Source organism: Myripristis murdjan, chromosome 5 (assembly GCF_902150065.1).
Source record: "Myripristis murdjan chromosome 5, fMyrMur1.1, whole genome shotgun sequence".
NCBI classification, from domain to species: Eukaryota; Metazoa; Chordata; class Actinopteri; order Holocentriformes; family Holocentridae; genus Myripristis; species Myripristis murdjan.
In genome coordinates, this window is record NC_043984.1 from 20663445 (window position 1) to 20690255 (window position 26811).

Sequence of the window (26811 nt, forward strand, 5' to 3'; positions counted from 1 at the left end):
GGGGTAATTAAGTTTTGAGCTTTGTAGAGGTTGTGAACAACTCAGACCTGTAAAAGAACAGCTGCACATGTAAGAGCTAAACATCCTACTGCTTGCCTTGTTTGGGTGGAGGCACATTATGTAAACATAACAAGAGCATACTGTGCCTCTTCACTAATATCCGTGTGGCTATTTAAACAAATGCAACTCGTCGTTTTGTAAACTTACAGTAATCACTTAGAATAATGTTAGGCAGGGTTTGCACACATGCAGGATTTTAGGACTGAGGAGAATGCTCGGTCTGCTTATGTAAAAGGTCTGAGGCAGCAGAAAGCATTGTCTGGCTCCAGAGTTACTAGTGACTGACAGGTTAGACTAACCAATGCTTACTGAGCTATTTCTATCAAATCACCTTCGTTGTCAAATCCAGTTGTTCACACTTAACCAGTCAAGAAGTTAACTTATTTTTTAAATAAAGATAATAGCTGACTGAGTCGCATCTGCCGCCCTAAAATCTAGCCTTTAATTGTGATTTGGCGCAGCAATACATCAGATACCTCAGGCCAGCGCTGACTGTGTTGCCGCAGCGCTGAAAGTCATGGATGCATTTTTTTTTTCCTCCTGATGGGCGTGTTTTCATTCAGCTAACGGAACTGGAAGAAAAGCACAACTTGCAGTCGGGCACTTCGGATCACACTGAAAGGCCTGCACCGATGTAAAACTGCTCCGATTAAACAAATTCAGCAATTGCAACGGCGCCATCAAATAAGATGAAACGAGTTCGGTGATAGAAATCTGGCGACAGCGCACGCAAAAAACAGCGAGACACGCGATCGTTAAAATAAAACTCAGATTTTTCAGGACATCGCGGGTTCCGGCCGTTCGTGCTTAGAACTGAAGAGTTTGATCTAATCGTAACCCATCTCTCAGCATTTGTGACCACTGAAGAGAACGCGATGCAAAGCGACGAGTCGGGGCCGAGCGGACCTAAGGGCACAGAGTGTCCGAGCGCAGCTCCAGAGGAGAAGAAGCCGCCGAGTGACGGGGACACAGAGGCTGCCAAACCACAAGGGATCAGCGCAGTTGCGGTGCTGTGGACATTTGGGAAGTGCCTGACTGCTCTGCTGCCCGTCTACCTGGCCGGATACTACCGGGTCAGCACCAGTTTGTTGGTGTTCGGTTTGATGGTCTACACGGGATGGAAACATGCCCGAGAAGCAAAGGAAACACGCCTGCGGTCTGCCATGCAGCTGCTCAGCAACGAGCAGGAGTACACATCGATGAAAGTGTCCAAAAGCAAGCGAGACCTGCCTGCTTGGGTAAGAGATGAGTATCCGGCGCTGAGAATAAGTAGAAATAGTCCAAAAAGCACCCACCCACCCGCACAGGACCCGCATGGACACCGGCCCTAGACTTATCAAATCTGTCGTGACCGAATGTAACCCGTTGCCCAGCAGCGGGTCTTGTAATGTACCCAAACAAAATAACAGTGTGTGGTATTCAGCTGTACTTTATCTGGTATCATTAACGTAGATTATGATACTTCATCTGCTATAATAGCATTATTACCATCTTACAAAATGTTCATGTATCTTTTCTGTGATATTTGTGCAATATCTTTCTAAAATGAGCTATTCATTATAGTTGTTAGGTCATGAGAGCGTAATTTGCCCATATTTAGGCAGGGGCTATCAGAAAAGATGAGTATGCAGGAAGTACCACTCAGTACCATGAGGAGGATTTGAAGAGCTGCTTTTTGGATGAGGTTTGGGCAACGATTTGAAATTGCCCGTATTAAAACAACACCTTGAATTTCTGATTCATAAGAAAAGGGCTTTATAAAGACTGGCAGTAAGCTGGGTGAGATAAACCAAACTGTGTGACTGATCTACTGAAAGCTTATTTGCAAGCCAATCATTCTGGAAATGTATGCACCAGAGACTGATATGCAGAAAACCCCCACATGGTCTTCTTATGATCAGGAGCCTCTAACCACACCCAAAATGGCTCCTGTGGCCACGCCTTTGAATAAATGGTGAAATCGATCCACTGAATATTGCGATTAGACACAACTCTCTCTGTCCCATCTTTCAGAAAGGGCATCCATTGTGCATGCCAAAGGTTTCCTCTAGCATCCATCACACAGTGGCTTTCCATGCAATATCAGGTGACCTGTCCCGGGTGTGTTGCTCAAGGCCAGTCCTTAGAGCACTGTCTTTGTTGCAGAGCTATCCTCACGTGTGGCTTTGGTGTCAGTGTAAAACACAGACATTAACATCTTTTAGTCTGTTTTAAATGACAATTGCAGCACTTTAGCTGGTTTTAGCTGATTTATGTAAATGTTTGTATAATCTGAAAGGGACACTAAAACCCTATGGAAAAAGGCTAGAGATGGCAGAGGCAGTGTTTTCAGCTATTGATCATCTAGAGTGGGCTAATATTTTCAGAACCACACCACCAATGGGTGAATCATATCCCTATACCCTTTTGCTCCATTTATATACTCGATTCTCAGTACCAGTAAAGATAAAATGGGCTGTCCAACGATTAGCTCTGGTTGTATGAGAGAAAAAAAAACAAATAACTGAGAACAGCTGCTGCAACAATCTCATCCTTTGTCCAAGAACTCAAAGAAGAGAGCAGTAAAAGCAGCTTGTTTTCCTATACCACTGATGCACAATGTTTACATGGCAACAAGTAAAAAACATGACAAGTGATGTAAAAGGTACTGTAATATACTACATCTTTATTTAATAATAAGTGCAGATAGCTGGGAGCACAGTAACTTCTTAACAGGTTCTATGTAGAATTTACAAAGCCTCATTTTTGTTTCAGGTAAGCTTTCCAGATGTGGAGAAAGTTGAATGGCTGAATAAGGTAAATATTCAATATTTTCCTATTTCACTCTCTAATTTCACTCTGTCTGACCCTTACAGAAGCACTGTTGTCCCTTTATTGTCCCTCCATTTAAACCACAGCAAACACACTCACAGCAGTTTATTCTGTGGCCCAGCTGTTGCGCTGATTGACGCTTCATTGTGTATGCTACATTAATAGCTGGTGTTAGCTGATAGATGGTAGCACTGCTGCTGTTGCCTCCATGTTGCAGGGAAAGGCCACACCCCCTTCCCTGTAGTCACTGTCTGTACTGCAGAGAGCAAGTCCATTGCCAGGCCACCCTCTCAACTTTTCCATTTCATTGCAGTCAGGCTCACAGGAAGGGGAGGGGCCATCCAAACCCGAAATCAAATCAAACTGCAACACCCCTTCCCCCCCTTCGCTCTTCCAGGCCTGAGTTGGCTACTAAGTATAGATCCCTCAGCCAAGACAGAAATAATGATCATGCTAACAGAAACACGAGGTTTGAGCGTCAGAGAGGCAGACAAAGCAGATACTTGAGGCTGACTCCTGGAATGGCAATCAGCAGAGTCCCCTGTTGTTCAGTCTTCATCCTCCAGAGGAGCAGGCAGCTGATGACTCACTCTCTACTTATGCCACACTGCAACCAACTATGGGTTTTTTTTTGTGCAGTGGAACCACACAAGTACACAACCACTGTTTCCGTTTTTAGAGAAACACAACCCTTGGGACAAAGAACAAACAAGTTTCTATAGTAACAGTAATATTTTGTACTCAGTGAAGCAGTGGCATGTGTAGAGCACAAGATCCATCATGGCATACGTTTTGTAACAGCTGAGGAAACTCAGCTGTTACAAAACTGGCTGCAGCTGTCTGTGTCATTTTTCATTCTTGGCATGTGGAAGTCAAGGCATGTGATAAATAGTTTTGTTAATATTTGCAGACAAAGTTTACTTAAAGACGTAGTCTTAGGTTTCAGACTGTCGGAATGTACAGTGCAGTGTACAAAATCTCCAAATTGTGACTGTGTCTGCTGGGCTTGCCTAGGTGTTGCAGCAGGTATGGCCCTTTGTTGGCCAGTACCTTGAGAAACTGCTGGTGGAAACCATCGCTCCGTCTATCCGGGCCTCGAGCAGCCACCTCCAGACTCTGAGCTTCACCAAGGTGGACATGGGAGACAAGGTGATGCCATAGATAACTTAATACATCTAATATCAACATCATAATTCTTCAGAAAACATTGATATCATTCACACTGGGAGAGAGACACGAGGCCGCAAATACACATGCTTTCTGTTTGCTACAGGCCATGAAGGTTGTAGGAATCAAGGCACACACAGAAAATGACAAGGGACAAGTGCTTCTAGATCTGTATATCAGGTGAGCATTCACTAATTATCCTTTTGATACAGACTGTAGAAGGCTTTTCAGTGGATGACATTTTTCTCCCTCTTCAGCTATGTTGGTAATGTCGAGATCAATGTTGAGGTGAAGAGATATTTCTGCAAAGCAGGAGTCAGTGGAATACAGGTAAGCTTAAATCATAATTGCTCTACTATAATATAAAGTGGTATGAAAAGAAATCTGAAGAGGCACTTGAGATGTATAGAGAATCTGCATTTAGTAATGATTTTCATAAGATATCCTCATTATTTGCCTGTTTCCAGCTGCATGGGATGATGCGGGTGATTCTGGAGCCTCTGATTGGAGATGTGCCAATAGTGGGTGCGGTCACCATGTTTTTCATCCGGAGGCCGGTGGGTCCATCTCTGTTCTGCTCCACTTCTCCTGTCCTAGTCACCCCCACCCCCCACACACTGTATTGATCTGGTGTTCTTTTCTTTTTATTGACTTCTCCACACATCAATCAACGTTCTTCCGTCTTGTTTCCTCTCAGAAACTGGACATCAACTGGACTGGATTGACTAATTTGTTGGATATTCCTGGACTGAAGTGAGTTCTCTTCAATCTCACTTCAGCTCAGTTATACATTAGTAACAACCCTCTTCTCACATTATGTTACACCTTGTGCATTGAATTAGACGTCCACACTTAAAAGTACATGTTGTACTCCATATAGCAGTGGGTTTTCACTCTCATGCCTCTTTTTCCTTTGTCTCAGTGTCATGTCTGATAGCATGATCATGGATGCCATTGCCTCCTTCTTGGTGTTGCCCAATCGCCTGACTGTTCCCCTGGTTCCAAATCTGCATGTGGCCCAGCTGCGTTCTCCATTGCCCAGGGTAAGACCTGAATATCAGGAGTGGGAAAGAATACTGAAAAGAGCACTGCTGAATTTTTACCTAAGTAGATGTAAAACTACTGGTGGAAAAATTAGTAGCTCAAAAAGAGTTAAAGTTACTGAGTCACTTTTATTAAAGGAAACATTGTTACATTTGATCCTTTTAATGTGATTTTACAAGGATGAGGGGACAGAATTCAAACAAGATTCTTTTCATTGGAAAAATTGTAAGTTGGTACTGAGACATAAATTGCACAATTGCACTCACAAAGCAAAGTCATTCACTGCAGATGATTCCACATTAGCCAATTTATGTTGGTCCAGTGTGTACTCTGTAATGAATTTGTTTTATGTTGTAGCTGTTTTATGTTGTAGCTCTCTCTTTCTCTCTCTCTCTCTCTCTCTCTCTTTCTCTCTCTCTCTCCCTCCCTCCCTCCCCCAGGGTGTGGTACGTATCCACCTACTGGAAGCAGATAATTTAGCCGCCAAGGACAGCTACATCAAGGGTGTGATGGCTGGCATGTCTGACCCCTACGCCTTGTTGAGAGTCGGCCCTCAGACCTTCACATCCCAACACATAGACAACACACTCTCTCCCAAGTGGGGAGAAATGTATGAGGTAAGGAGACGCAAGTATTTAATGTCAAGTTCAACATCGGCATCATCAGTAAAGCTCATGTGCAGATGTCGTCAGAATCCTGTGTTTGTCACGGATGCATTAGATATCATATTTCATTTCAGTGTGATTTGTAATTGGGGGGATTAGTTCTGTGAGTATTCATTGTCACTCATGGTAGATGTAACCAGCCACAGCCAATTTCCATTCAAATCCGTGTGCCAGTCTTCATGTCCTTGTGTGTGTCTGGTACATCAGGTTATAGTCCATGAAGTGCCTGGTCAGGAGTTGGAGGTGGAGGTTTATGACAAAGACCCAGACCAGGATGATTTCCTGGGCAGGTACATTCATGCAGTTCATGTCTGTCCATGTGCCTCTGCTGTATCTCACAATATCACAGTTCATCTCTCACCTCTCATACCAAAAGGGTGTATTAACCTTTCCTGAACCATAGAATCCTACTCTAACAAATATGGAATTTGATGTTCCTTTGTTTTCATACATTTGCTCATTTGTCTTAACCCATTCTATCCTTCACTCCTCGGCAATGTAGGACCAAGTTGGATTTGGGCATTGTGAAGAAATCCATTGCTGTTGATGATGTGAGTAAGCACAACAATCAGCACAGTCTTCAAATATGAAAGCAACCGGTTTCATCGGTGGATTATAAATGTGTGTCTGTCTTCTCAGTGGTTCACTTTGAAAGACGCCCGTTCAGGACGAGTCCATCTCAGACTGGAGTGGCTGGCCTTGCTGCCCAGCACCGATCGACTGGAGCAGGTGTGAATCTTTTATTTGCACTGATACATTACCTGCAGGCCTCAGTGCTTTTGTATTATCTAGCACTCTGTAGCTCTGTGCACTATAATCACTGTGAGGCAGAATAAATGTGTTTGTACCCAACCATATCTCTCCCAGATCCTGAAGAGGAATGAGAGTGTGACGAGCAAGACAGCTGATCCACCGTCTTCAGCCATCTTGGTTGTCTATCTGGACAAGGCTGAGGCACTTCCTGTGAGTAATTTTTTTCCCCTTATGTGTCCTCACATACTCTCAGCTCAGAGCGGCTTCCTGTGCGTGGTTAAGTTGAGGCACAGATGTAACTGCCATCTGTTTGACATTCAACAAAGTTGTTGCATTAACCACTAACCTTGTTCACGCCACTCCAGTTTGGACGGGTGTAAGTAACCTTATCCAACATCATTAAGCACACAGCATTTCCATGTTAATTTTGCCTCTCATGTTATAGTAAACTCAAAGGGAGATTTTAAGGGCAGGGCAGAGTGGTAGACTCTTTGGTTTGAAGCTCAGCCATTGTGGGTTTTTATCAGTGCAGATTTATACTTCCTTATAAAGGGAGGCAGCTCGGTTGCTTCCTTTCAGTTCTTTGTGCTGTTGCCATGCAAGTCTTAACCATTGTTATTCTAATTAACCCTGTGTTGGTCAGAATGCTAGGTGTGTATATTCACTGGCTGAAGAAAGTCTGTATTTTTGACAGGCCTTACCAATTACTGTGTATTCATATTTGTTTGTATCTGTGTGTGTTTTAGATGAAGAAGGGGAATAAGGAGCCCAATCCCATGGTACAGCTGTCTGTGCAGGACATCACTCGAGAGAGCAGGGTATGTCTAAAGGGAAAGCTGATTAAATACTTTAGATGATGCTCTCATGTGTGTCTATTAATGTCATTCTGTCATTGATAGATGCTGACTTGTTTTTATGCTTATCTATATTATACACTTACTTTTAGACTTGTTACACAACCATCAATCCAGAGTGGGAGGAAGCATTTACCTTCTTCATCCAGGATCCACACAAACAGGACATAGACATACAGGTAACATTGCATACAAGTAGTTTTCAAAACTGTAAGTTCTGACAGCCTTTCGTGTTGCAATTACTTTCTTTCAATTGATGTCTCTTTGGCTTTCCTTTGTGTTAAATTTACCAGGTGAAGGATGTGGACCGTGTGCAGACACTGGGTAGTCTGACACTCCCTCTTTCCCGCTTGCTGTCCAGTGCTGATCTTTCATTGGACCAGTGGTTCCAGCTGGACAAAGCTGGACCGGCCAGTCGCATCTCCATCAAGGCAGTGCTCAGGGTAATGGAGGATTGGACATGCTAATTAATTCTGCACTTGAACAACTACGATAAAATAACGCTTAATTGGTCCTCATAAGGATGATCTTCACATGATTCTACAATATGAAAACAGACACCTTGTGGGTGATAATTAAAATAGTGCATTGTGTTCCAGTTTTATTGGGGTCTCATCTGGCAAATTAGTCTGTTCACTAGTTCACTGCATTTGATTTCATTTGATACATTTCTTCTTTCCAGCATTGCTTTTTTTCCTCTCACCTTCTCTCATCCATTATTTAGGTCCTGTGGTTGGATGAGGAACATATTTCAGCTGATGTATCATCCAGTCTGGAGGCTGGACTGTCCAAACAGCGGCCCCAGGAGACCTCCCCACATCCCAGCTTTGCCACTGAGGTAATGAAGGACATTTGTGTGTTTCTTGTTGTTTTTCAAATGTCTGTGGATAATACATATACTTAATTTTAGGTGTCTGTTTTTTTTTTCAGGGACTACTCAGAATTCACCTCTTGGCTGGCCAGAATCTGGTGCCTAAAGATAACCTGATGGGGGGCATTGTGAAGGGCAAGAGTGACCCCTATGTCCAGATCAACATTGGGGGTGAAACATTCACAAGTCAGGTCATCAAGGGGAATCTCAACCCCACCTGGAATGAGATGTATGAGGTGATTAACAGAGGGTCTCTCATTGACTTCAAAAGCTGCCACTCCTCTGTATATGAGGCAAAATGAAAAAAAAAAAAGCAGTTTTCATAAAACTGTAGTGACAAAATAGTGCAAAATCAGTTTCATTGTTTGTAATTTGCTTTGAAATATGCTTATAATTGTTTTCTGTTTGATAGTGCCTCTTCAAGTTTACAGCTTTGTTTGTCCCTCAGGTGGTCCTGACCCAGCTGCCTGGTCAGGAGCTGCATATGGAGGTGTTTGATAAAGACATGGACATGAAGGATGATTTCATGGGCAGGTAGAAGCCTACAATTAAATATTTTGATAAGATTAATTTATTTTAAGGCGTATTCTAATCTCACATGCCCTTACATTCAGGCTGAAGATCAGTTTGAAGGACATCATTGATTCTCAGTACACCGATCAGGTGAGATTCATCAAAATTAAACAAACCTCATTATGTCTAGGTTAATTGAGGTCAACATGAAAGGAAAAAAAATTACATCCTGTCATGGTTTGTTGGTTTTGAGTGCATTTCTTATGTGGAGTGGATCTAAGTATCCCTGAGAGAGCTAGGCAAAGTCAAAATCATTACATGCATAATTCTGACCTATTATCGTCATCACATGATACATTTCTCTTGGTGGAGGGAGTGTCTCCCCGAATGACAATGCCTTTATCAACCTTCAGACAACAGTGACGGCAGCCTTATGCTGCCATCACTGTTGTCATTTGTCAAATGTAACCCTAATTTAGCATTTATGGGAAATAGAAATACTGTAACTGTCTGATAATCACTTTATGAAGATGAAGATATATCCACAGATATCTCCATAGTAGTATAAACCTTGCCAGGAAAAGTACCTTTAAGAATAACAACATCCGTTTTCAATCTGGAGACTATTTTCCCACGTTCCATCGACCAAAGTCACATCAATGTAGAACTATGTACATTCTTGCTTGAAAGGGTGCATGGGTCTCCAGTACAGACATGAAGGGCCGATGCACACAAAACCAAGCTTCAAAAGCACCCAAAGCATGTCTTTTTCAACATAAACACAAACACACACACACACGCACACACACACTGGCATGCTGCAGCTGCATCTCAATATGCTCTGTTGGGCAAAGTATAATATAATAAAAAAGATCATGAAATGCATCATGTCATGCTGGCTTCAATGTAATGAAAGGGACATGCTGTGGGTGCTTTTGAGGGTGTTTTTTTGGATGTCCAGTAGTATGTCCAGTAGTCCTGTAGTCATTCAAGCAATGTTGAGTAGCTCTGTGGTGAAGTGAGTGTGAAGATGATAAGCAGTGTTGATTGTTATGTTGAAAAATGCTGGTCAAAAACAGCCAACATTATGCTTTAGCACCATAACAGAACCACCATCGTTGAGGAAACTTTGCGTGTTTGTGTTCCTGTTTTTGGACCATACCCACAAGACTCTGTGTGTGTGTGTGTGTGTGTGTGTGTGTGTGTGTGTGTGTGTGTGTGTGTGCTGCTCATGTTTCAGTGGTATACTCTGAGTGATGTAAAGTCTGGTCGGGTTCACCTGGTACTGGAATGGGTTCCCACAGCCTCAGAATCAGACAGACTGGACCAGGTCAGTACTGACAAATAAGCCGTTAATTAATAGAGACTTCTTGAGTTGCTTGATCCAGATTCACTGACCGGTTCCTCTGTTTCAGGTTATTCAGTTCCATTCCAGACAGTCGTACCAGAACAAGGCGGTTCCCTCAACTGGCCTGCTGTTTGTATATGTCGAGCAGGCAGACGGCCTACCTGTGAGTCTTTTTTGAATGTTACTTAACAGCTGGCAAAGAAGGACGCTAAAATGAGCAATAATGCACTTTATTAGTTTTAAACTCATTGGGAGGCTGGTCCTCTCTTTTAACAGTTGAAGAAGAGCGGCAAAGAGCCGAAAGTGGGAGCTGAGCTTTCTCTTGGACAAACCTCCCACAAAACTACGGTAAAACCCCAAACCTCATTCAGTTAATGGTAGACTGTTCTGTGTTTCAGTGCACTTTCTATCATACTAACTGCTGTATTGTAAGAGTGAGTGACATAGATATTCATCAGTAATTTCCTCCAATTATGGTGTTCTTGAAGGTGTGTGATCGCACAACATCGCCTCAGTGGAATGAGGCCTTCCACTTCCTGGTTCGTGACCCCAGAGAGGATATACTTGTAGTTAAGGTAAGCTGGCTTGAGTTCTTAAATTAAGTTGAAAGAAAGAATATACGCTTGTACAGATGGAATAATGTTACCTACCTTAGTTAAGCATGGATAATAACTATGGATGCAAACAGCTGATGAAGACGGTCCACATGCATTGATGGAAATGCAAAGAACCTCAGGCTTCAGAGCTAATTGAGGCACCACCAGTCACATTAATAAAAAAAAGCTCACTGTCCTTTGCTTCTTTTATATCCTGGTCTGTTTTAATCACTAAATCTTATGGCACTGTAACCAGTCTTTAATAGTTTAAAATAATTTAAATAGTTAGGCGCTGTCTTGGAGCAACTTCTGTCTACAATCTGTCTACAACTGGCCTGCTGTTTGTATAGTGATCACCCAATAACGTACAACTTGAACAGCTTCTGACTCTGAGTAATTTCCTCAACTCTGTCTTATCTTTCTCCAGTTGTCCCACAGCTGGACCTTGCCCATTGGCTCCCTGGTGGTTCCTGTCCGAGACCTGCTGTCTGAACCACAGCTGGTCCTGGACCAGTGGCTCCATCTGGATGGAGCTTCACCTGCGAGTCAGATCCTGCTGAGGTCTGAACTCAAGGTGGGAGAACTCTCTGTCTCTGTCTCTGTCTCTGTTTCTGTCTCTGTCCTTCTCTTTCTCTGCATTTCTGTCTTTGTCTCTGTCTCTGTCCCTTTATCTCTCTCTGTTCCCATTACAAACTGATATGCAATAATGATAATATTGACTCTTGCTCAACTGCAGATGCTGATTCCTACTAAATGCCCCGGTGCCACTGAAAAGGCTAAACCCAGCTCTGCTTCAGAGCCGTCCCCTGCTCGGCAAAAACTGGAGACAGACAGGGTGCAGAGGTGAGGCAGTTAATCTTAAAACGCTGTTCTCACTGTCTTTTCTAAAGCTGCCTTTAACGCCACTCTTTGTGTGTTCAGGTCAAGCTCTGTGGACGCTCCTCCTGTGGAAACCATTACTCCAGTCTCTGTGTGTGAGGATGTTGATGTGCAGGAAGTTTCAGCTGATGTGATTCAAGAGGAAGAGGAAGAATCCCAAAGTCCTCCTGTAGTACAGCCTCCACATACTTCCCCAGACCCCAGCTTTGCCACTGAGGTGAGATTGCTTATAGGTTTGCAGCTCATAGAAGCAACAGGTGTGAGACCATGACATCCAGTTTGTCACAGCATGTCTGCAGGCCATTACGTTTTTTAAAACTGTTTTAGATTAAATTTCATCAATATTCTGCCTTAAGACTTAAAAAAAAAAAAACAAAAACATCTTATGCTTGAATTTATGAGGTCTTAATTTAAACATACACATTCTATGTAATTTCATTTCATATTTTTTATTTTACTTTTTTTATTTATTTTTGTAATATTTGTCAATAATATTTGCACTAGTCAACATTTCTGATCTTATGAAAGCTTTAATTTTTCCCTTAATGTTACCTGCTACACTTACCTGTTGGGATAATGCCTATTGTAGATTAACCCCACTCATGTTACACTTAATCTGCCATACTTACCTGTATTTACCTGTCTCTGTTTTATGGGAAAAATTCCTGATTAGATTTCTTACAGAGTCCACCTTGGTGTTTAACCTGAATTAAACTTTTGTAATAAAATTTCATAGAGTCTACTTTAATAATCTGCTACAGTATATTCCTAGCTAAAACTTCTACAGACATCCTGTAGTAAAACACAATGAAGCACCAACTTGTTGTTTAGAAATCTTCTTCTCAATGTCAGCCCCAGAGCTGCACACTACCGTGTTGAGTCTTTGTGCCTCTGTCTTGTAGGGGTTGCTGCGGATCCACCTGCTGGAGGCTCAGAGTCTGATTGCCAAAGATAAGCTTATGGGCTTCAAGGGTAAGAGTGACCCTTACGCTAAAATCAATGTCGGGGAGGTCATACTCAAGAGTCACGTGATCAAGGAGAATCTCAATCCAACCTGGAATGAGATGTATGAGGTACGGAGCGAGGGCTGGGAAGTTTACATTGCTCTGTACACACTTTACAAGAAGGGCATAACATGAATGTTGTGTGTTATTTAGCTCATCAGAGCTCAGTTGAATGTTGTTATGATTTTCCCGCAGGTGGTCCTGAGGCCTGAGTCAGGAGTGGACGTGCAGGTAGAGGTGTATGATAAAGACATGGACAGAGATGACTTTTTGGGCAGGTGAGGGCAATGTGTGGTGATGGTAGCCCTCCCTCATTGGCTTGGATACTTTTGGATTCATCTTCAGTCTCCTAGTCTGCATGCAGTCTAATTTGGGGCTAAATAATCTAAGGGAGTGGGGCAATGCCAGTTTTGGTTGCAGTTACCGGGTTAATGAAAGTTACCTGCTAATCTTTACCAGTCAAGTTTGATATGCTAGAGTTCATTTGCTTGTGTAAAATTAATGAAATGCAGAAGAAAGTGAGAAAAAATAATAGAGCAAAACAAAACAAAACAAAGGGGCTTATAAAAGCATCTCACCTCAGAGCAAAAAAAAAAAAAAAAAAAAATACATGATTAAAAGCAGTGCAGTTGAATTTGCTAACAGAAACAACATGATTTAATGACAGACATTAAAATTTGATTATACATTTAAGTTAATGGCATATCTTAAATTATCTTCCTCTGCACTCAGCCCGTCTTATTTATGTTTTAGTCGATTTTGTACTGTCTCAGCTCAGAGTGTCACAATGGCAGATTTTCATTAAACAATTATTGTGGCCAAAATAAAATGCATTAATGATATTATTGCGATATCTATAGAAAATCTGAAACAAAATAATAATAATAATGCTGAGTCTTTACCCACATCAGGAATGTGTGTGTGTGTGTGTGTTGTGTTGGGGGAGGGCGACAAAGTGAGAAGGGAAAGAAATGGAAATAATTTTACGATAGCTGTGCTGGATTACTTACATGACATTATCATTTGCGTATTACTAACATGATATCAATATTTCATTTTTAAATATCACCGTTATCATCATACCATGAAACCCCTAGTCTCAGCTTAATGTAGAGTACATTATTGTGTTTAACTTGGAGGTTATGGTCTGAAAATTGAAACTATGTTTTTTATTGGGAACAGATTCAGCATCAGCTTGGAGGATGTTATCCAGTCCCAGTACACAGATCAGGTGAGCTTTGCATCCTTCTCTTAGATTATATGATATATATTAAACTATTGTAACAAAGGGGCTGTGATTCAGTAAGTATACACCTCTGTTCCAGTGGTACACTCTGAATGAGGTGAAGTCGGGTCAGGTCCATCTGATACTGGAGTGGGTTCCAACAGTGTCTGAAACTGACAGACTGGAAAAAGTTAGTAAGACTTTCCTCATCAAATGTTTTTATTCCTCTTTCATCCATACATATATCCTCTCTATTCAACCAGCCTCTTTACCATTCTGAATATGATCCCATCCATTCTTGACTCACTGTCCACATTTAGCGCTGAATCTTTCTAACATGATTTTCATGTGATTCACCACCACAGGTGCTGCAGCTTCAGTCTGCCCAGGCTTACCAGAACAAGGCCGTTCCCTCTGCTGCTCTACTCTTTGTCTGTGTGGAGAGAGCACACTCACTGCCTGTGAGTCATTTGCATCATACATGATACAGTGGAAAAAAACATGAACTCTGTTAAATAAGACAGTAAGAGATGTTTGTAGTACTATAGTTTGATCTATAGTTAGATCTTATTGGAATGCACCAGTTACTTGTCATTAAACCTATCATCTTTTTAAGAGGCTGCTTGTTTAAAATAACAAAGAAAAGATTGTTGTAAAAAAAAAAAAATGTTCCCAGTAGCTGACTAGTAGCTGTTGTTAGCTTCTGTGATGCACTGTTGGAAGGCAATGTGCTATTTCTTTAATAAAATGGAAGTTGTATTTCCTCATCTCAGTATTGCATTCATGACAGACAATGAATTCAAATCATCACATAATCGAGTATCTCACACTCCATTGTATGCTATGTGTTTCTGTGTTCCTGCAGTTAAAGAAAAGTGGGAAGGAGCCCAAAGCTGGTGCTGAGCTTGTTCTTGGCGACACAACATACAGAACCAAGGTAAAACAGTTTGTTATGATATTAAACACATAACACACGCTCTAGCTAACTCTGTGCTGTTTGATTGCAGAAACCTTTCATTTAGGAACAAAAACTTCTGTCAGGGAAATGAACTCATACTTACCTAAAAACTTCTGTTGTTGAATGCCTGTTTGGAGATCATCCTATCATTTGACACTCCTCTGTTTCCGTCTACAGGTGTGTGAACGCTCCAGATCACCTCAGTGGGATGAGGCCTTCTACTTCTTGATTCGTGACCCCAAAGAGGAGATGCTCATACTGAAGGTTATTGAACACTCAGTGTTTTATGTTATTAACAGGCAGGACCTGAAACCTGCTGCCAGCGTCAGGAGCCTCTCAGGCTCTGACTGACATTCTCGCTCTCTGTAAACATGTCCTCATCTCTCCAGTTGTCCAGCGGCTGGGATCAGCCAATGGGATCTCTGGTGCTTCCAGTAAGAGAGCTGCTCTCTGAACCAGAGCTGGTCCTGGACAAGTGGCTCCAGCTGGATGGAGCCGGACCTGAGAGTGAGATCTTGCTGAGGGCTGAGCTCAAGGTGGGCGATGTACACATACACACGCACAGACATGATTATTTCCTTCGTCAGTGAAATACAGAATAATTAATGAGAGTTTTGTGGATAACAGGTCCTGAACTCTAAAATGACCGAAGCTCCCCAGGGACCTCTGACAGGTACAAAAGAAGAGGAACCGGTCATCACCACTGAGCAGTCATTCACAGCACCGAGCGAGGAGAGGCTAAGCTCTGAGCTGCCATCTGATGAGTGAGTGTGTTTATGTCTGACTTTTAATTACAACTGTATAGACTGTTGATTAATTGTGTTAGGTAAAAAAAAAGAAATCAAGAAATAATGACCATTACAGTTCACTGACAAATATAAACCCTAACCCAGCCTGCTATCCAGTATACCAATATACCAGCAAACATGCTGCTACAAAACATGTCCAGTGTAAAAGTGCAAATTCAAAAGATGACTATAACTATAATAAAACAGACCATCATTCAAGTAAAAGGCAGCTTTAAAAGGAGTGTTTTAGAGGACAGCATTGAGTAGGCTAGCCTGATCTCACTGGACAGGTTGCTTCAGAGCCTCAGGACGCTGATGGAGAAAACATTATCATGCTTTATCATCAGCCTAGACTGTTGAACGACCAAAAGAGCTCTGCTGAGGATCTCTGGTTACTCAGGGACTCTTAAGTGCTTCAGAAGCTCAGAAACGTAGCTGGCCACTAGATAAAAACATTCCTTAAAAGTAATCAATAAGATCGTTAAATCAATCCTAAATTGCACTCATAGCCAATGATACTAAATTGGGGAAATATCTTAGTTCCTGTCAGGTCTCTGGCTGTAGCATTTTGGGCTCTTTTTCATTATATAATATCTGCTTTACTCACCTGTTCTCTTCTAGCTTTTGGTACCAGTTACTTTTCAGGATTGTGTTTCCACTGCACATAATACCGGTGGATCCTCATTGGTCGCTTGTGGGTGTATTGACTAGTTTTTCCTCCCTCCTCCACCAGCGCACCATATGATTTTTTTTTTTTTTTTTATCAAGGATAGATTATCAGCTTTGTATCTGCATTTTTGTATCTGCAACTTGGAACCTCAACAGATGTGGTTCCAAAAATAATATCCAATAACAGATACTGCCCAAAATGTTGCCTAATGGAAAACCAAAAAAGCAGATACAGCTGAGGCAAGTAGAGTGGATGCCATGGAATGGAAAAGGGGCTTTAATAACACCACTGTGCATTGTCAGGTCTGGTGCAGTATGCAGCCAGCCTAAAGACCCTGATGCAGTGGAGAGGGACGCTGCAGCCACCATGGAAGAGGCTGCTGCTGCTGAGCCAGCTGCCATGCACGCTGACCCAGATGCCCACCCTGTTGCTCCGGTGAGTCACGGTGCATAACAGTCACTTGTTTCAGGTCTTAACTGTGCGTGGTCAGCTTCATAGCTTAAATGTGATTTTGCTCAGCTGGTGGAGGAGCCGACAGACGCAAAAGAGCCGACCCCGCAGGCAGTCACAGCAGCAGCAAAGGGAGAGTTTCAGCCGTGGCAAGTGCCAACAGAGGGGTGAGCTCTGCACTGAAGCAAATCACACAGAGCACACACAGCTTTCCCCCTTTCTCCTTGTTGCCTCAAAGACCCGTTAGCCAGAAAAACAGCCACAAATGAATAATGAATGAAACGCTAATGAAGGCTATATAGTTGAATTATGATCCTTGTGACTGCTGGAGAAAGATACTGTTTTTGCATTTATAGGAAATACTGGCTTTTTCTCTAGTTTATGCATTTTACAAAGAAACATCATAAAAACATGACTAAATCTGTACTCTCTCTCTCTCTCTCTCTCTCTCTCTCCCTCTCTCTCTCTCTCTCTCTCTCTTTCTGTGTGTGTGTGTGTGTGTGTGTGTGTGCATGCGTGTTAAAGTAGGACTGCTGTAGACAACCTCGCCCATGCCACGGTGACTGGTCTTCCCTCTGAGCCAGCAGAGCTCACAGAAGAACTCCAACCTGGTGAAGACCTACCACAACACACCAGCCCTAGCCAGGACTTCAGTAGTGAGGTGTGTTTGAATTAGCCCTTGATTACTAGACTTACGGTGGAATAATTGGACCCGTAAAGAATCCACAGATAAAAAAAAAGATCCAAAGAGTTATTCATCACCTGCATTTTCAGTGTGATGGAATGGACTGAGATGGTCTGAGTATTTTTCTAAAAGACAGTTGACCCAAAATACTAAAAGGATATTATCCCACTTATGTTTAGTGCAGTCTGTCCATCCAGATAGTTTTCCGTGTGATTTGGCAACCTCAGAGCTCAAACCTTTGATGGTTTGCGTTGACAGAAAATAAGGAAAATGTACATGTGATAAAATCAACAGCAGCAGCTTGTTTAAAAAACAAGTACGCCATAATTGGCAGCCCTTTGGGGGCGGGGAGTTTTGTTTAGAACTATTTCCTGTTGAAGAACACACGCAAACTGTATTGCTCCACCTGTCATTCGTGCCGTCATTGTGTTCCTCAGCAGAAAATAGTTCCCAACAAAACTCTTTCCCTTGACAGTTGTGGATCATTGGGGGTATCCGTGTCATAGTTTTTGGAAAGAGTTGCTGCTCCACATGCACATACCCATCTAGCCCCATTATATCATATATATAGATAGGGAAGAGCATGGCAGACTGTAAACCTCACCAAATCACACAGAAACTATCTGGAAGTATAGATTGCACTGGGCGTATGTGTGACAATATCTTTATGTTTTGGGTGAATTCTCCCTTTTTTAATAATAAACATGAATTACCGAGGCAGCTTAACTATTGCGCTCTCAGGCCCCTTTCGCTTATTTTTGTTTCCTATCATCAGATCATAAATACACACCACACTGTGAAAAAGACTCACCCGCTCTTGTGAGACTTTACACTGACCAAATAGTTCATGAGTCAGTGTGAAAGTGCAAGGCAAGAAGCAGCACAAGTGGTACAGTTGTTCCTGAATCTCTGTCCTGTAGGGGGTGCTGAGAATCCACCTGCTGGAGGCCCAGAGTCTGGTCGCCAAGGACAACCTGATGGGGGGCATGGTGAAGGGCAAGAGTGACCCTTATGTCAAGATCAATATTGGTGGGGTCGCATTCAAGAGTCACGTGATCAAGGAGAATCTCAACCCAACCTGGAATGAGATGTATGAGGTACGGAACATTCTGGTCTTGTGTGTGTGTGTGTTTGTGTGCATGTGTGTTGTTGGACTGGATTGCATACAGATTTATACAGATTTCTGCTTCGTTCTGTGCAGGTGGTTTTGAGCGGGCAAGGTGACCAGGAGATCCAGTTTGAAGCTTTTGATAAAGATTTAGACGCTGATGACTTCCTTGGCAGGTGTGTGCTGCATGTACCTCTCAGTGTTGTTTAATCAGTAACTTAAAGTTAATGCTCAAGATAAAAGGTGGAACGTAGCATAAATTGATCAGTGGAATGGGACAACTGTAACTAACTTTTCATAAATGTGTCTTCAGATGTACCATAAATAAAAAAGAGTATGTTTCATGCTTTCTTTACAGACCCAGACATTTTAGTCTTAAGTCTATTTCTTGACTGGATTGAAAACTCTCAGATTATTTGGCTCAGAGTGGCAGACATTGTCTCAGGTTGAAGAAACAAAAGGACCAGCATGTTAGGACATTTGCCCAGTTCATGTTGACACTGCTTTCATGTGTTTTAACACTTCAGTTTTGATAAAATGAATCCTCTTATTCCCAGCAAAAATAGTCCCAATTCCAGTGGTGTCCCACTGTTGCCACAAAAGTGGATACTGTCTTGAGATACTTTTTTTAAAGAATTGTGTAGTCCATTCAGTTGTGATGAGCACTCTAATCTCTCATTAACTTTAAATAGGTTTCAAAATATATGATTATGCCCAAATTATCATACCAGATTATCAGTGTGCACAGTCAGTCACATTTTTCCTAATCTACAGGAAGATCAGTAATTTTGTCATTAGCTTGTAAGACAAAGCCAAGTTTTCTTAAGTTTCTAACTGTGTGAGTTGTGGTAGTGCAGGTAAAATTCTCATGTAAATATAGAAAAATGTGAATTTGATTATGGAAAACGTGAAGTATCTCAAATATCTTAAGTATCTGACTTTAAAAGATGATAAATGCTGTAAAAAATCTATTGTTTTTTTTTCTTCTTGTTTACAGATTCAGCATTAGGCTGAATGAGGTTATCAGGTCCCAGTACACAGATCAGGTTAGTCAATGATTCATAACTTGAAATCATGCCAGTTGGTTTTTAAGCTTTGTTCTGTTGCACTTGCACTTCCTTTTATTTTCCAGCCTGTGTACATTGTGCAGAAATGGTGTTGGCCTGCCCCCTGTAAATGACATTGACTCTGTTTCAGTGGTACACTCTGAAGGATATAAAGTCTGGCCGGGTTCACTTGATACTGGAGTGGGTTCCTACAGTCTCAGAGTCAGTCAGACTTGACCAGGTCAGTCTTCACCTGCATGTATAAGCCTTTCTCACTCTCTAGTTTTATCGTCACCCTCTCTCTTTATTCAAATATTTTCCAATGTGGAATATTTATATGGTTTTAAAAAAGCAGCTCTCTGGCTAATGCCTGAGTCACATTCCAGCTGACACACACACACCGGGCACATGATACACACTGCAGCAGATTTGTTTGTTGCAGGCCTAATTGGCTCTGTTCCATGTCTCAGGTGCTGCAGCTCCAGTCGCTCCAGTCTTACCAGAACAAAAGCGTTCCTTCTGCTGCTCTGCTTTTTGTCCACTTGGAGAGAGCACATTCACTGCCTGTGAGTCACCCACAGTCGTTCACCTTACCATGATTTGTTTTGACATCTCTGTGTTGTGATCAATAAATCCCACATACTCTGCAGCAGGTTACAGAATGACTCGGCTCACCTGGCTTGGTGAATAAAACATGAGTGCTTTTCTTCTTTCATAGCTGAAGAAGAGTGGAAAGGAGCCCAGAGCAGGAGCTGAGCTTGTCCTTGGTGAAACAACGTACCGAACCAAGGTCAGACTCTTGATGTGTGATGCTCCATTCTCAGTCTGTCTGTGGTTAATTAAAATGCTAATAACTGTCTCTTTTCTCAAATAATCATCTCTCTCAAGGTGTGTGATCGCGGTGTCTCTCCTCAGTGGAGTGAGTCCTTTTACTTCCAGGTCCGTGACCCCAAACATCAGATGCTTATCATAAAGGTGAGAGTTTTGATTTGAAAAGTTCAGCATCTATGCTGTTGATCTCTACACTCGTTTGAGATTATAGATTATATTACACAAATTTAGCAGCGTTAATATCATAGTGACATTTGTGGTCTCTGATATTGTAGTTGTCCAGTGCCTGGGACCAGCCAATGGGATCTCTGGTGGTTCCTGTCAGAGACCTGCTGTCAGAGCCACAGCTGATCCTGGACCAGTGGTTCCAACTGGACGGAGCAGCACTTGAGAGTCAGATCCTGCTGAGGGCTGAACTCAAGGTGACAGAACAAACACATTCACACACGCACACTCTCTTAGTACTAGATTAGTACTCTTAGTATTAAATGCTTGTTAAGTATTAACAGCATGTTTTTATCCAGTGGATATTTGTGTTTTCATAGATTCTGGCGTCCAGAATGGTGGACATGATAAGTGCAGGCACTCTGCCCTGTGCAGCCTCTGGCTGTGGATCTGGAAACGGGCAGGTGAAGTTGTCTCTTTCCTACGCCTCACAGGAGGAGAGGCTCGTCGTCATTGTCCATGCCTGCAGGTGTGCCTCCTCAAATAGTGTACCACAACACTTCATTTTGTCATATCTCATTCATAGTAAAGATGATATAGGGAAACCCAAAGTCATAGTGCTGAAAGGCATGTCCTTTTTTTCTTTTTCTAACAGTTCATAAAATAAGAAAAAACTTTAGAATTGAACAAAGTGAGGGTATCATTTAACAGCCATCCACACAAAGTCCGTCTATGCTGTCTGTGTACTTGTGTACTATGGCAGCTTTATTAATGTGTTTTTACAAGCAAGAGCTCCCAACCTTTTATTTGGATTGTTTAACAGCTAAAATGAAAAATGGACAGTGCACACTTTGCACAATACCCGTAACTCGCTAAATGAGTTCAGCAGTTTTAGCAAAAGTCCAGGTGGGATCCACGATTCATTTTTGTAACATCTGTTTATCGCTGCTGCTGCAGCAGGATCACATCGGCCATGCACAGCAAAACTTTGCACCTCAGTGAAACATGGAACATACAGGCCATTTTCAAACACTGGTTAGTTTTTATTTCATACAGCCACCAATGACAGCTTCTCACTGAATTATTGGCAGTCTCTCAACTAATTGGCTCACAGTGTAAACTGATTGACTTTAGGCCATATACAGCACATGTACATCCTATATCATTTAACAAACTGATTTGCCAGGACTAAGGACTGGTACAAAATAAAGAAATTATGTGGTTCCTTCTTGTCTGTTCCAGTTATTAACAAACCTGTTCCAGCCTCAAATTTCATGCAGGGGCTATTTTACATTCAGTTCTTTTATCATTGACATGTGTCAGTTTGAGAGTTCGACTTCGACACTTCAATCTGATATCTCAAAACATAAAGAACATACAGTTTTGGGGCACAAAAATATTTAACATTAGACAGTATACTATAGGTCATGGACTGAAATATAATGTTCTCATGCTTAATTTTGTGAAGCTACATATTCTAATGCTTTCTGTTCCTTCGTGCAGAGGTCTGTTGTCTCAAGGTAAGGATGGAGTAGACAGCTATGTCTCCCTCATGCTGCTGCCAGACAAAAGCAAGGCCACCAAGAAGAAGACAGCTGTGAAGAAGAGAGACCTCAACCCTGAATACAATGAGAGGTAACTGCGTAACTGATTGTATTGGCTATTCCTAGGCCTGTCAGTGTCAAGGCCTGTGTGTGTGTTTGTCTCATATTCAAATCTAATCCTTCATAATGTATTGATTGTTTCTTTAAGGTTCGAGTATGATCTACCTGTGAAAGAGACAAGATTCAGGCGCCTCAGTGTGTCAGTGAAGAACAATTCTTCCTCGTTCAGGAGCCGAGACGTCCTTGGACAGGTTAGTTTGAGACTGAACCTCCACCTGCATTTGCTAGACTGAGGACAGACTGGAAGACTTCTGAAATCCCTACTGGTTTTGAAAATCCATTACCACATACACACACACACACACACACACACAGAGTGATTTTTGTGCTGCCAGTCAAGGATGGGACATTACATACCTCTGTATAACTAAGATGATTTTGCTGACTGCTGAACTGTCATGGATGTCAGGACCTAAGTGAAGTAAGCATTAATATGCACAGAACAAACAAACAAACAGAGAATATGGGTAAATCCATGATAGGATAGATGCAGTCAGAATGCATTGTACACTTAGAGCTGGACGTCAGTGGCCCTTATTGGGGAAAAAAGATATTGTTAGTTGGGTCAATAACTTACATGAATGAATAAATGAATGAAGGCTTTATTTTGAACATGTGAAAATCACAATGCCAAAACAATACAAAATAGTTGAAACAACAAAACTATGATGGCGACACGTCCAAAAAGGAGAAGGAAGAAGTGTATGCTTATTAAATCCTACCCCTTCTCCACTTCTCAGTACCACTGCGTCAATTGACTTCCATACATATTAACCAAATTAACAGATTTTAAATTATATAAACATACACGCATAAACAAACATATTTACATGTACATTTTTTACCAATAGTAAAAATAAAAAATGTGAATAAACAAAAAATATTCACATTATTTATTTTTACTATTGGTACATTCATTGTTAGACAGAGATTCCCAATGAAATTTAAGGACATTACAGGAACAGACTGTCAGCTACTCACCCTTGTATGAGTTTAAAAGCAGGTGGAGCGTCTTTGTCCATTCAACACACAGGAAGGTATTTAGAACAGCTCTTTCCAAAATAAGCCTTCGCCAAAACAAGTAATGTCAGTGGGTAGCTTTTTAGAGTCATAAAAAGGACAAAAAATGACACCAGGGTCAGAGCAGCATGATTGAAGTCCTCTGAAGCCAATAATATTTGTAATATGTATACTATTATGTACTGCAAATCTTCGAGGTAGCCTTAGATAATGACACAGTTTATGTAAATGCAAGCAATATGTTCACACTTTGCAAGTTCTTGTCAAGCAGAACCGACCACATTGGCCTGACTATCCTCCAGCTTTAGCAGTGTAGTGACTCTCACACTTAACAAGGGTCAAGGAAACTCAGAAGAAGAAACATCGCTAATACTGGTTAACATGTCATCCTTGATCTTTAGGTGCAGATTGAGCTGTCCCAAATTGACTTGGATTCCGGTGTCACTGAATGGTGAGTTTAAAACAGGAGGTCACAGCCTCAGAAAAGAGACTGAAGCTTCCCCAGACTGCAGTAACAGCTGACTGATGATTTACTTCTCTGGCTGTTTTAAAGTAATAGTTGTTGCTCTCTTTATCCAGGTTTGATCTGAAAGATGAGGCCGAGTAGTGGATCTGTCTTCTGATATCATATTATTATTATGATGATGATGATGATGTCGCCTTGGCATTGTGCCACTGCTGCAATTCACGCTGATGCCTTCCCTTCTACACTTCCAGAAACCACTGTGGCAGCCTTACCTGCATTCACCTGTTTTTCTGCCTGTTAATGTATACCATAGAATTAGATTGTACTGTATATGCACACACATCAATACCCTATATTGATATATTCCCCTGTCAGTTCCCTCACCAAAGAGACTTACTGTAGGCTGAACTACTTTGTTGTGATCAAGATGAAGTATGAGTTTGATTGAAGGATACTTTTTTTTTTTTTTGAGGAGATTGGTTAGGCTAATTTAGTATACACAGGCTGACAAAAAGTAATGCCACATCCTGTATGTTGTTGCATTGTTTGCTTTTATTCTTCTTGCAAAGAATTGGTTGACTTTTTTTGTTTGTTTCTTTTACCACTTAATGCAAATGCCATTTCAGTATTTTACATCTGTCTCATGACAGGTTTACGTTTTATTTCTTTTATGTTTCACAGCACTTTGCTTTGTCTCTCAATGCTACATTGACATGTTTGAAAATAATGGACTTTTATATTTTTTTTTTCTACAGTTGAGACATGTAGCCTATTTGTTATTATGCCAACATTAAGTTACAGTATGTTTGTCATTTTTGTGTATATTTGCAAGGATTATGGTTTGCATGGGATGTAGGCTGTTGTTGGTGGGAAGATGATTGTATAATGACAATAAACAGATTTTGCACATGTCAGCCTTGGTCAGCTGGTTTGTACAGTCACAGTTAAAAATTGGCAATTCAAAATTATTTTTTTGTTTATTGTTTACAAGGAAAACTAACAAAACTAAATTCTTGACAGTTTAATCTTTATCTTCAGGTGTGTTTCCTGCATTAGGTTCCTTGTTTTAGCCATTTTTGTGTCTGAAGAACTTTCAAATGTGCTGGCTTTATATAGACACGAAGCTTGACAACAAAAATTGTGTCTTTTAATAAAAAGAACGACCTTCATCACTGGTACCAAAATGACCCAATACTCAAAATTTCTTATGTATTTTTATGGAACCAATCAATTTTAAGTTTTTAATGGCTTTTTTAGGATTTGTTTAGTATTTTGGCTGGGACTGTACTAAAAGAAATTGCACTTGAAGACCTAAGAGTGATTTGTTAATGCAATATTTCACAAATGTATGGGGTGTCCTTTATTTTCATGACTATTTACATTGTAGATTCTCACTGAAGGAATCAAAACTATGAATGGACCCATGTGGAGTTATGTGCTTAACAAAAAAAGGTGAAATAACTGAAAACATGTTTTATATTCTAGTTTCTTCAAAATAGCCACCCTTTGCTCTGATTACTGCTTTGCACACTTTTGGCATTCTCTCGATGAGCTTCAAGAGGTAGTCACCTGAAATGGTTTTCCAACAGTCTTGAAGGAGTTCCCAGAGGTGTTTAGCACTTGTTGGCCCCTTTGCCTTCGCTCTGCGGTCCAGCTCACCCCAAACCATCTGGATTGGGTTCAGGTCCGGTGACTGTGGAGGCCAGGTCATCTGCCACAGCACTCCATCACTCTCCTTCTTGGTCAAATAGCCCTTACACAGCCTGGAGGTGTGTTTGGGCTCATTATCCTGTTGAAAAATAAATGATCGTCCAACTAAACGCAAACCGGATGGGATGGCATGTCGCTGCAGGATGCTGTGGTAGCCATGCTGGTTCAGTGTGCCTTCAATTTTGAATAAATCCCCAACAGCGTCACCAGCAAAACACCCCCACACCATCACACCTCCTCCTCCATGCTTCACAGTGGGAACCAGTCATGTGGAATCCATCCGTTCACCTTTTCTTTGTCTCACAAAGACACGGCGGTTGGAACCAAAGATCTCAAATTTGGACTCATCAGACCAAAGCACAGATTTCCACTGGTCTAATGTCCATTCCTTGTGTTTCTTGGCCCAAACAAATCTCTTCTGCTTGTTGCCTCTCCTTAGCAGTGGTTTCCTAGCAGCTATTTGACCATGAAGGCCTGATTGGCGCAGTCTCCTCTTAACAGTTGTTCTAGAGATGGGTCTGCTGCTAGAACTCTGTGTGGCATTTATCTGGTCTCTGATCTGAGCTGCTGTTAACTTGTGATTTCTGAGGCTGGTGACTCGGATGAACTTGTCCTCAGAAGCAGAGGTGACTCTTGGTCTTCCTTTCCTGGGTCGGTCCTCATGTGTGCCAGTTTCGTTGTAGCGCTTGATGGTTTTTGCGACTCCACTTGGGGACACATTTAAAGTTTTTGCAATTTTCCGGACTGACTGACCTTCATTTCTTAAAATAATGATGGCCACTCGTTTTTCTTTAGTTAGCTGATTGGTTCTTGCCATAATATGAATTTTAACAGTTGTGCAATAGGGCTGTTGGCTGTGTAGTAACCTGACTTCTGCACAACACAACTGATGGTCCCAACCCCATTGATAAAGCAAGAATTCCACTAATTAACCCTGATAAGGCACACCTGTGAAGTGAAAACCATTTTAGGTGACTACCTCTTGAAGCTCATGAGAGAATGCCAAGAGTGTGCAAAGCAGTAAACAGAGCAAAGGGTGGCTATTTTGAAGAAACTAGAATATAAAACATGTTTTCAGTTATTTCACCTTTTTTTGTTAAGTACATAACTCCACATGTGTTCATTCATAGCTTTGATGCCTTCAGTAAGAATCTACAATGTAAATAGTCATGAAAATAAAGAAAACACATTGAATGAGAAGGTGTGTCCAAACTTTTGGCCTGTACTGTATACAGGCCAAAAGTGTGTGTGTATATATATATATATATATATATATATATATATATGTACACACACACACACACACACACACACACACACACACACACATATGTATATATAGCCTGTGTGTGTGTGTATGTGAGTTGCTAAGTATGTGTATACATATAGATGTATAGATACTTACATAAATATACATACATATATTACTGAATTAGAAAAGAAACACATTGTGTTTTACC

At 41.4% G+C, this 26811-nt stretch overlaps 1 protein-coding gene across 3 annotated transcripts; it reads left to right on the top strand.

Moving 5' to 3' along the window:
- Window positions 1-58: 58 nt before the first annotated feature.
- Window positions 59-24555, top strand: esyt1b (extended synaptotagmin-like protein 1b). Of its 3 annotated transcripts, none has more exons than XM_030051377.1 (52): window positions 59-1298; window positions 2815-2856; window positions 3886-4020; window positions 4145-4218; window positions 4296-4368; window positions 4506-4595; window positions 4736-4791; window positions 4961-5081; window positions 5523-5699; window positions 5955-6037; window positions 6250-6298; window positions 6387-6476; window positions 6615-6710; window positions 7247-7318; window positions 7447-7533; window positions 7648-7797; window positions 8079-8192; window positions 8285-8461; window positions 8674-8759; window positions 8840-8888; window positions 9979-10068; window positions 10154-10249; window positions 10363-10434; window positions 10575-10661; window positions 11110-11256; window positions 11419-11525; window positions 11604-11778; window positions 12464-12634; window positions 12761-12843; window positions 13748-13796; window positions 13891-13980; window positions 14156-14251; window positions 14656-14727; window positions 14926-15012; window positions 15138-15284; window positions 15376-15512; window positions 16509-16641; window positions 16726-16823; window positions 17182-17317; window positions 18262-18438; window positions 18543-18625; window positions 19447-19495; window positions 19647-19736; window positions 19966-20061; window positions 20214-20285; window positions 20384-20470; window positions 20602-20748; window positions 20872-21020; window positions 21995-22126; window positions 22244-22346; window positions 23577-23626; window positions 23755-24555. In XM_030051377.1, exons 1-52 carry the CDS (start codon window positions 936-938, stop codon window positions 23780-23782), a joined length of 5520 nt encoding a protein of 1839 aa, XP_029907237.1. In that variant the 5' UTR covers window positions 59-935; the 3' UTR covers window positions 23783-24555. The 3 variants fall into 3 exon arrangements, with proteins under 3 accessions (XP_029907237.1, XP_029907238.1, XP_029907239.1); XM_030051378.1 differs by having other exon boundaries at window positions 17185-17317; XM_030051379.1 differs by lacking the exons at window positions 8285-8461; window positions 8674-8759; window positions 8840-8888; ... (5 more) ...; window positions 11419-11525; window positions 11604-11778.
- The last annotated feature ends 2256 nt before the right edge of the window (window positions 24556-26811 follow it).

Excerpts from the sequence above, each read along its gene's own strand:
- esyt1b (XM_030051377.1), top strand. The coding sequence starts at position 936 with ATGCAAAGCGACGAGTCGGGGCCGAGCGGACCTAAGGGCACAGAGTGT. Across the intron at positions 10,662-11,109 it reads AGGATATACTTGTAGTTAAG|TTGTCCCACAGCTGGACCTT; the intron begins GTAAGCTGGCTT and ends ATCTTTCTCCAG. Across the intron at positions 17,318-18,261 it reads GCCAGGACTTCAGTAGTGAG|GGGGTGCTGAGAATCCACCT; the intron begins GTGTGTTTGAAT and ends TCTGTCCTGTAG.